General features: G+C 37.4%; 1 protein-coding gene across 1 annotated transcript in view; it reads left to right on the plus strand.

The window, feature by feature from the left end:
- LOC124602172 (ribosome maturation protein SBDS) overlaps positions 1–10,841 on the plus strand; it is a 53,178-nt gene that overhangs the window by 41,187 nt on the left and 1,150 nt on the right. The window contains exon 4 of the mRNA XM_047136302.1: positions 9,715–9,882. Coding sequence (XP_046992258.1) covers positions 9,715–9,882 — 168 coding nt within the window. The remainder of the gene's footprint in view (positions 1–9,714; positions 9,883–10,841) is intronic.

A 10,841-nucleotide genomic window follows, 5' to 3' on the forward strand; every position in this document is an offset into this window, starting at 1 on the left:
GCAAAATGTCTGTTAATGCTGAGAAATGTATGTAAGAATACTTGGTTTTGTTTCAAGGCAGAAACAGCACAAAATTGGTAAGTATTGCTCTGGCATAAGTTGAAATGGATATGTCAAAATGAACAAATATATTTCAGTTAAGTAGCAACTCGTAGAAATTAGTTAGTAATAATAATAATAATAATCAAGGAACAAAAAATCTCATCAGTAGTAAACAGTTGTGTAAATGCAATGTCTTGTGATGTCACGCACTGTAATGCTTACTGTCTTTAATTTTAGTCAAAAAGTTGATGTTTATTCATTAGTGAATGCTATCATTTAGCTTAAAAATTATTGTAACCATACAGCGTCTTTCAATAATCACTTTCCTGTGAGTTACAGTTGCGTGTATTCATGAAGAAAAAATTTTAATTTTAAAAGAATGGTAAAGATTGTGTGTGATTTTATTGACTTATTGCTGTTCATTAGCAACTACTGCTAATCACTTTGGGCAGTTATTACTATTATTTCCCAAGATGGTAACAACGATTTCTGACTGCAGTTGCATGAAATTGAAAACTTAGTTATCCATGAAAATACGCAAAAAATGTCTTTTACTAAATCTTGCTCTGTTAAGTACTGTCTTTCAAATTATTGCTTACTAGATTTGAGTACCTCTGTGAATTGTAATCTTGCAAATATTGAAATTTTAATTACCATATTTCTTTCATAAAACACGGCAGTAGTTTATCAATCATCAGGAGTCTTTCAGATCATCAGTAGTGGATAGGATGGATTCAATGTAGGTATTTTGTCTTTCATTTAACTCTGTGTTACTGGAAACAAAATGAACTATGTTGCTGGTGAGCTGTGTACAAGACTGTCGAAGTAATTACTTGGATCTTACTTCAGGTTGAGACGTCGTCAGTGCAATGTAAGGCATTATTCATTGACAATGTGTGACACAAGCTCTTCTTGTAGCTCCATAACAAATGAAATTGGGCCCACAGTACTCTTCATGTTGCTCTGGATCCTCCTGCAGTAATTAAACCGTGCCCATTTAGTGCCACATACTTCTAATTATTTGCTAAGCCATTACGTACTTCAACACCACTGTGTTAGGCACATTTCTCAACAAAAATCCACTGCACGATCCCACTCGAGGGTCCCTCTCAACACACTCCTACATTTTCCCCTGCACTTCACTGAACTACTGGTATGCCCAGTGACCAATGCAACTGCTAATTCAGTATACTCTCTGACAATATCGTATTGCCCTGGCAAAGTCAGAGTTTCTACTTACAGAAGCTTACAACTAACATTTATTTTACTTTACAATGAGGAAATATTATACACTTATTTATAAACTTTGGTTCATAAAAAAGTACATACAAAAGCAAAATACCAAGGAAAAATTTTCGTAGCACACTGAGGTGTTGTGTTACAAAGTGGAATTTCGTAATGATAATTAAGTTCATGAGTAAACAGCGCCAAACTGTCATAGATATTACTTTCAAAGATGGATCTGAAAGAGGAGTTGTTAGATCGGTAATATACTAACATATTTCTTTGTCAAAGTTGATATGTCAAATATTCATGTCAAAGAAATTTGATGGTGTAATAGGGAACTTAGTCAAATCTCACTTGTCTTCAATTAAATATGAGCAAATATAGAGCCCCACCGTAAGCGTAATCATAAAAGTCATTTGTCTTCTGTTCACTGCAGTGTGAAACTTAACTGCTTGGAGTGCTGGCATCGCTACAGCAATCTGCGGTCTCTGTAGTGTGTTTGTAAACATCATTTAAAAGTTGGAGTGTTCCTTCATATACAGGGTGGTCCATTGATAGTGACCGGGCCAAATATCTCACGAAATAAGCATCAAATGAAAAAACTACAAAGAACGAAACTCGTCTAGCTTGAAGGGGGAAACCAGATGGCACTACGATTGGCCCGCTATGGGCACTGCTATAGGTCAAACAAATATCAACTGCGTTTTTTAAATAGGAACCCCCACTTTTTATTATATATTCGTGTAGTACGTAAACAAATATGAATGTTTTAAGTTGTACCAATTTTTTCGCTTTGTGATAGATGGCGCTGTAATAGTCACAAACGTATAAGTACGTGGTATCACGTAACATTCCGCCAGTGCGGACAGTATTTGCTTCGTGATACATTATCCATGTTAAAATGGACCGTTTAACAATTGCGGAAAAGATCGATATCGTGTTGATGTATGGCTATTGTGATCAAAATGCCCAATGGGCGTGTGCTATGTATGCTGCTCAGTATCCTGGACAACATCATCCAAGCGTCCGGACCGTTCGCTGGATAGTTACATTATTTAAGGAAACAGGAAGTGTTCAGCCACATGTGAAACGTCAACCACGATCTGCAACAAATGATGATGCCCCTAGTAGGTGTTTTAGCTGTTGTCGCGGCTAATCCGCACATCAGTAGCAGACAAATTGCGTGAGAATTGGGAATCTCAAACACATCGGTGTTGAGAATGCTACATCAACATCGATTGCACCTGTAGCATATTTCTATGTACCAGGAATTGCATGGCGATGACTTTGAATGTCGTGTACAGTTCTGCCACTGGGCACAAGAGAAATTACGAGATGATGACAGATTTTTTGCATGCGTTCTATTTAGCGACGAAGTGTCATTCACCAAAAGAGGTAATGTAAACCGGCATAATATGCACTATTGGACAAAGGAAAATCCATGATGGCTGCGACAAGTGGAACATCAGCAACCTTGGCAGGTTAATGTATGGTGCGGCATTATGGGAGGAAGGATAATTGGCCCTTATTTTATCGATGGCAATCTAAATGGTGCAATGTATGCTGATTTCCTATGTAATGTTCTACCAATGATACTACAAGATGTTTCACTGCATGACAGAATGGCGATGTACTTCCAACAAGATGGATATCCGGCACAAAGCTTGCATGCGGTTGAAGTGGTATTGAATAGCATATTTCATGACAGGTGGATTGGTCGTCGAAGCACTATACCATGGCCCGCACATTCACCAGATCTGACGTCCCCGGATTTATTTCTGTGGCGAAAGTTGAAGGATATTTTCTATTGATATCCACCAACAACGCCTGACAACATGCGTCAGCGCATTGTCAATGCATGTGCGAACATTACGGAAGGCGAACTACTCGCTGTTGAGAGGAATGTCGTTACACGTATTGCCAAATGCATTGAGGTTGACAGACATAATTTTTGCTTTTATTGCTTTAATGTGGTATTTACAGGTAATCACGCTGTAACAGCATGCGTTCCAGAAATGATGTGTTCACAAAGGTACATGTATAACATTGGAACAACCGAAATAAAATGTTCAAACGTACTGACATTCTGTATTTTAATTTAAAAAACCTACCTGTTACCAACTTTTCATCTAAAATAGTGAGCCATATGTCTGTGACTATTACAGCGCCATCTATCACAAAGTGAAAAAAGTGGTCTAACTAAAACATTCATATTTCTTTACGTACCACATGAATGTGTAATAAAAATGGGGGTTCCTATTTAAAACAACGCAGTTGATATCCGTTTGACCTATGGCAGCGCCATCTAGTGGGCCACCCGTAGTGCCATCTGGTTTCCCCCTTCAAGCTAGACAAGTTTCGTTCTTTGTAGTTTTTCATTTGACGTTTATTTCTTGAAATATTTGGCCCGGTCATGATCAATGGACCACCCTGTGTGTGTGTGTGTGTGTATATATATATATATATATATATATATATATATATATTGTGTAGATGGGAAGTGAAATATGCTGCAGGTGACTTCATAACCACAATCACAGCAACAGCCCTCCACCTTTACGTCTGGAAACATCCAGGCAGCTTTTCAGCAAGCCGAAATAGAGGATGTGGTCACAATCTAAAATAAAAAAGTCTTTCTTAGCTGTCCATTCTAAATTGTTTATGCGCGCGCACATACACAAACGCACACACAAATGCATACACGAACAGACCACAGATACTCCAATAGTTACACTCATAAGTTTGGCAATAACATTCGATCTTTGGCAAAAACATTTCACAGTCGGCAACAGAAACCAAAACATTGCATTAAAACAAGCGTTCAGTGCATACTGTTGTGGAATGTGGAAAAAACCGCAAATTGGCGTTCATAAGAAGAAGAACAACACCAAAAATGAAACAGGAGCGTAATATGTAAGAAATTGTCCACGCAACCTGTAAGTACAGTTCAAGATTTTACTACTTAATAGGAAATACCAACCACCAGAACTGTTTATAACCTATAGGCACAATGACAAAAATATAAATAAAATAGCTAACATATGTACATATTCCAGGCCACTGATGATGCCTTGCAGAAAATAAAGGCGAAACGCGTATGACACTAAAATAGTGTTTTATTCAGTTGCTGTCAGACGGTCCATAAGTAAAAATTATCAATATACCGTAATTTTGTAGTTGTTGGAACGCTAATTCCATTATAGTATTCAAAAATAAAAGTAGTTCTTATTGCCCATATAGTGTACTAAACATTTATCTATCTTCACATATTCCCCCTTGCTTTATGAAGCGCGTCACACATTTCTGTGGAATTATTTTGGTTAATGTCCAGTGTGATATTTGAGTACTGTGTTGCAAATTAGAGTATCTCTCTCCTGTATCAAGAAATCGCAGTGTGACAGTTTGCTTGTCGTCTGCAAATATAGCATTTCTCAAGAGAGTGTTCTGTTTTGTAATATAAAGAAACCACTTTACTGAGCAAATACTGAAATATGATCTCATCCACTAATAAGTAACATAAAAACTTGACGTCCTCCAGTTGCAGCTCTCTCAACAAATTTTGCTGAATGCTTTTATTGTCCCGACGAAATACCTGTGGCTTCATCCAAGTATGTTTCCTTTTTTTCTGCTGCTTTTCTTCCAAATATACACATGATACAATTGTGGAAAGCAACTGCAGTGCATAATAACAAGTTGCTGAAAAATATGACGACAGTGTAATACCGCATTTGTCAGTAGCTAATTTTAGTCCTGAGTTGATAGTCCCAGTTGGAAATTTTGTGAAGCATTGGTGTACTGCAGATTATTTTTCTACAGCAAGTTGCAATGAAGAGATATATAGTGGAACTTTGATTTTAAGTTCTCTGATTTTTTTGTTTTTTGCAATTCCACACTATAAATTTATATCCCGTATGAAAAACCCATAAGATCAGTGCTAAAAATTCCTTAATTTTATGTTTCTTCCTAGTAAGATTTACTTTGACTCTGCATTTACGACTTAGTTCCGTTTTCTTCCTATTGACAATTGATGTGAATTAACGGGTTATAAATGGCAGAAAAGACAGACGGTTCGCACCGTGGGTGGTGGAGGAATATTTTAGGCCATTGGGGAGACACGAGAGAGGAAATGCTGATGTAACCCACAATTGGCACTGCCAACACAACTTACAACATTTAGCTTCACCACACACACATATACAATTACTGTTAGGTTGCAGCAGCAATGGAGATACAGGAAAGTTGACATGAAGTGTTCTGGACTGGGCCAATATGTGATGAAGGGACCCAGCCGTCATGTTTTCTTGCACCACTTATAACTCAATCTCATCTTTTTGCATGTATTTCTGATGTAATGTATTCAGCAACAGTATCAATCCTCAACATTTTAAATTCAGACACTGAGTCCTAATGACTATACTCTTATTGAGTGGTGACTTGTTACGTCACCCAACAGCCAGTGCAGCCTCCACACCACACAACACAATACTAAAGCGGGTCAAAATCAACTACTCAAAGTGCATGTGCCTTTCGTACTTGTGCGTAAATCAGTGTCCAACTATGATACAAGTGTGTTTATGACATCGGTGATCCATAGATCGTGCCAAGTGCGGAATTCTACATTTCCGAGTATGCTGCATGCTGTGCATGCACAGAGACATGGGACTATGGCAGCATCTGCTTACATTGGAAGTTTTGATCTATTCTGATGAAGCTCACTCCTATTACAGATATGGATTCTGCACTTTTGTGGGTTCTTAATCTTTATTGTGTGTTTGCTTTGTTTTCGTGGCACATTGAAAAACTACACAATGTCCTGGTATGTTTCCTACTAGTGAGAGGCGAAATATCTGAAAGCAAAAAGTATTTATATTTTACAGGGAAAGAGCCTACAAGTGTTTTAATGGAAATTATTTTAACAGTGTAAAACTCAGTACACTAGACTCTCGCTAATCTGGTCATTCCTGGCACATATGGGTGTCGGATTAGCGGAAGTGCCGGATTATTGAGTGTCTGAAATTTATTTTATTCATTTATTGTGTTTTTTGTTTATTTTGGAAACATAGTGGATATAGTGTACTGTACTTTATTAAACCGAAGGATACAATTTTGGAACATAGAGGATATACTCTATTAAATCCAAAAATATATTAATTTTGAAAGAAAACTTAGTCCTTGAGTGTATACTGTGCATAATTACACAGTCGTATCACTTACTATGAAACATGTCCCTAATTTTTAACTGTCACAATGATGATACACAACGGTGGCATGCTTGATCACACAACTGCTTTACAAGCATTATGTCGGTACTACATGTATCTGGTTGTTATATAATGTACTCCAGGAAGACCTCGGTAGCTTTAGCACCAGCAGCGCGAGAACTCTCCAAGCTCTCTCATCCTGTGTCCTCTTCTTCATCACCTTCATCATTACTTTCTTGCACGCCTTTGATTATTTCTTCATCTGTTAAAGTTTGGTCCGTATCACAGTTTCCTCATTCAGCCACTTAGTAACATCTTCAGCATCCATTTCTTCTCCTCCTGGAAGGTTGTAGAACCACTCTCCACTTTATCCCATGCTTCGGCTGCTTGAAAAACATCATCACGTATGTTAATTGCTTTCCATGCCTTCAGCATAGTCTCGATAGTCAGTTTCACTTTTGTTCAGCAAGGAGATGACAGGTGAATGTTGATAACGTTTAATTGATCCCAAAATTCCCTGGTCCATGGGCCGAATGAGGGCTGTCACATTGGGTGGGAGTGCTTGTATACCATCGGACTTCTGAGAAACATCTGAAGGATGACTGCGAGCATTGTTATTGTAAGGATAGCTTTCAGTGGATGCTTTTTCTTCTTTCGCTCTTTTCTCACTGGTATCTGTCCATCCACACTTTCTTCTGAGCGCAGTACTGCACTGGTATGAGTATTTATGTCAGTGTGTTGAAAACAACGTGGATTCGGTATTTTCCAGCACCTTAAACGGTAGTTTATGATTCCCATTTGCATTATAACATGCCATTAATGTTACACACTGTTTCTGTTGCTTGTAACCACAAGCTTCCTTCTCGTTGTTGGCAGGTATTGTTTTCGAAGGAAGCATCTTGTAAAATTGTCCCGTTTCATCAGCATTATACAAGGCATCAGCAATTAAATCTTCTTCCAGTCAGCTTCCAAATGCCATGTCGTTCCAACCCCCCCCCCCCCCCCCCCTCGGCCCCCCCAGTTTGATAGTCAACCTTTGCTTGCTGCAAACACTACCTAAGTTGTTTGTTAAATGCAGCTGGTTTTTCCTTTATAATTGGGCCACTGACTGGAATTCCTTTACTGTGTTGTTGTATGAACCATCTATAAACAGATACATACTGTTCCCCATTCTCACTCTTTCGCATAACCTTCCATTTTCTCAACTCACTATCCGTTTGTCTTAAGTACTGTTGAATAACATCATCTTTCTTTTTGATGTAATAAGTAGTTGCTCATCCAACATTGAACTCAGCAGCAATGGCTTTCTGCAAAGAACATTGATTTAACTTATCAAAAATTTCAAGTTTCTGCTTGAGGTCTAGGTAATGTGTTTCCTTTTAAAAGACACGATTCCGAACTGTAAACAAAGCTACAGTTTTAAATACAGCAGATAAAGCATTGTTCCACATGATAATTCATTGTGCACGTGTTTTTTGGATATGCACCAGGTTACTGAGAGGGCAGACTACTGAGGGCCAGATTAGCGAGAGTCTAGTATATTACTAAACAATAAAAATAATTTTCGTTGTTATGTGGCACCTAGCAAAAAAATGATGAGACAAAGGATAAAGGAACAAGAGCTGTGTACTGCATTCTACACACTGTCTTATGTTTTTCCAAGCATATATTTTCTCAATAAAATAAATTTGTATTTTCTGAAATGTTTGGATGGCACTTTTCTATTTCAGCTCTCAGGAGTGAACAATTTACCACATGACCTTTGACAAGAACTTCCACTCTGAATTTTGCTTTGGTCATTAATAAACCCTATTGTCATTGCTTTTTCCTACATTTCATTACTATATTTTGATTTTTCCATGAGAAGGATAATCCTCATAACCTTACGTTCACCATTCAGATGCCAAACTCCACTGCTGACATGTATATTAAAATGACCACTCAAAACAGCCAAGACTCAGTAAGGGCATAAAATGCCAGAGGCCTTGCAGTAGACACATTTGCCTCGAGTAGTCAGTTGAGACAAGAAAGTCAACCATATAAAAGGGATTAACATACGTAAATTGAGCTCGCCTGCTGGATACACTGCAGGTCACTGTGCTCGCATCACCAGAGTATGCAGCACTGCCATTGGCTACAGTAGGAACACACACATCCTCACGTTGGATTCTGATGTCTATCACGGTACTTCAGCTTTTTATTTAATTCACCTTGCTCATCAATTTTTGATTTTTTTCTGGGTGAGAAGAAAGGAAATATCTTTCAAAAATGTAATCATTTATGCCAGTTATACATGGTTTTCCTGAATTCTGCATTTTCCTTGGTTTTGCATTTAAGTCTGGAACGCATGAAAACGTAAAATAAGGGTTTCGATGGAGCATGGTATTTCCTTTGTGTAAATTTAAAGCCATTATAACGGTGAGTTGTGCTTGTATATAAACAAAATGGCAAGAAATGTGACTTTGCTTTAGCCATCACATTGGGCATAACACACAAGAACTGGCACATTTTATGTCTGCCGTAGTTCTACTGATTTTTGTGTGTGTATATATATCACACACACACACACACACACACACACACACACACACACACACACACACACACACACCTAATATGGCTGATAAAACTTACAGAAATGAAAGTAACTGTGTTATCTTCATTTTTATCATGAATAAATAAATTTGTTTAAAATCAGGTCTCCTACATGTGTCTCATTTATTTTCTTGGTATTTTTACAAAAATCATGTTGATGCTTTACACAGTCGAAGCAGCTCCACGTTTGACATTTGCCAGATATATGATGTAACAGAAAGGTTAGCTGTAGTGTAATGATAAAAATCGATAGATACTTTGTGGCTTAGGAAATAATGTGTAATTTTGCTTTTGTGTAGTCACTGTACAACATTCATCTCTTGTTGAATATATGGACAGGTAGCACTAGAAATACTATTAAAATGGTGAATTAATGTAAATCAGATGAAAGAACATACATTGATCAAGCTTGGATCTGTGCATAATAGCTTTCCAGAATTGGTGGTTAAACTGCTGAGATATGATGATAGGGGTATTCCTATGGATTTCTGTAGTTTTAGTTCTAGGAAATATATGTTTTATAGTGACATTTAGTGCATTGATTATTAATACATAAACCAAAATGTTAGGGATTTTCAATTACAAAGATTTCAGGACACGTTGAAAGTGTGTGCCATAGTATTCTAATATGAAAATTCATACATTACAGGCACTTGATGTAATACCACAGCTCAAAGCGACAATTCCACTCGAGAGAGCGCAAATGAGGTTGCGCATTGTAGCGTCTGGTAAAGAAGCTAGGAAGTTGAGAGACAAAATTGCAAGCCTGAGTAGTAATGTAGAGAGTGAAGATTGGACTGATGGTCAGTTAAATATGGTAAGTATTAACATACATAAAGTTTCATATAGAGGGCTATGTTGGATAAACTGTATGAGTAAGGTCTTCCAGCCTTCATTGCAGTGTTCTACTAATGTCTCATTGTCCCCAAATGAAACAAACACTTCTGTCTGACAATATAACACAACCAGTATAATGATCGTGAGGTCTGAAATGCTGTCTTCAACGCCACAGATATTAAACGTGACTTCTGTCATTCCGTCCAATTCTTTTAAGATCAAATTAACATTTCCTGAGACAAGATTATAATTTATGTACTTTCACTTACATGAAAAGAATTAGCCCATTTGATCATGGAGTGATACCTGTTTAGAACTAAACAGATTCTGTCTCCAGCTTTCCTCTGTAGGGTGAAGTTTTGTGATCTCTTTGAGGATACCTATCATAGTGATCCATTTCATTGATTTTCTTTGTCAAATTAATTTATAACGAGATTGTTTTTCTTAAGTAAAACATTAAATATCACTGGACATCATGCTTCTTGGTGCCAATTCTGGTATGGGAGTTCCTTCGATCTGCTGCAAAGCTCTCCCGCATGCTGAGTCTTAATGTATGTGACCACCCGTCGTTTACAGAGTGGGTAACCTGCCTCCAACTTGCACTGTTATATCACTAAACACAACTGTGTACATATGTCAAATGATGACCTACATTGTGGCATACATGCCATACAATGACTTAATGAGAAACATTTGCTATAGCATTACTTGTTAGTGATTACTCCACATCAGCTAGGACTAAAAACCTTTTTTCAACACAGTTACTGCAAATAAATTTAAAATATTTGTATAATTAAAAAATTGATACTACATACAGTCTGAATTATCGTTGAGGTTTGTTACATTTACTCTTAAGTCAATACAGATGGGTACACTTGCTGTCAAGCAGCATGATACTGCTAGAAAGTACATTGAATTTTTATTTACATAACCATATTT

Source organism: Schistocerca americana, chromosome 1 (genome assembly GCF_021461395.2).
Source record: "Schistocerca americana isolate TAMUIC-IGC-003095 chromosome 1, iqSchAmer2.1, whole genome shotgun sequence".
NCBI lineage: Eukaryota > Metazoa > Arthropoda > Insecta > Orthoptera > Acrididae > Schistocerca > Schistocerca americana.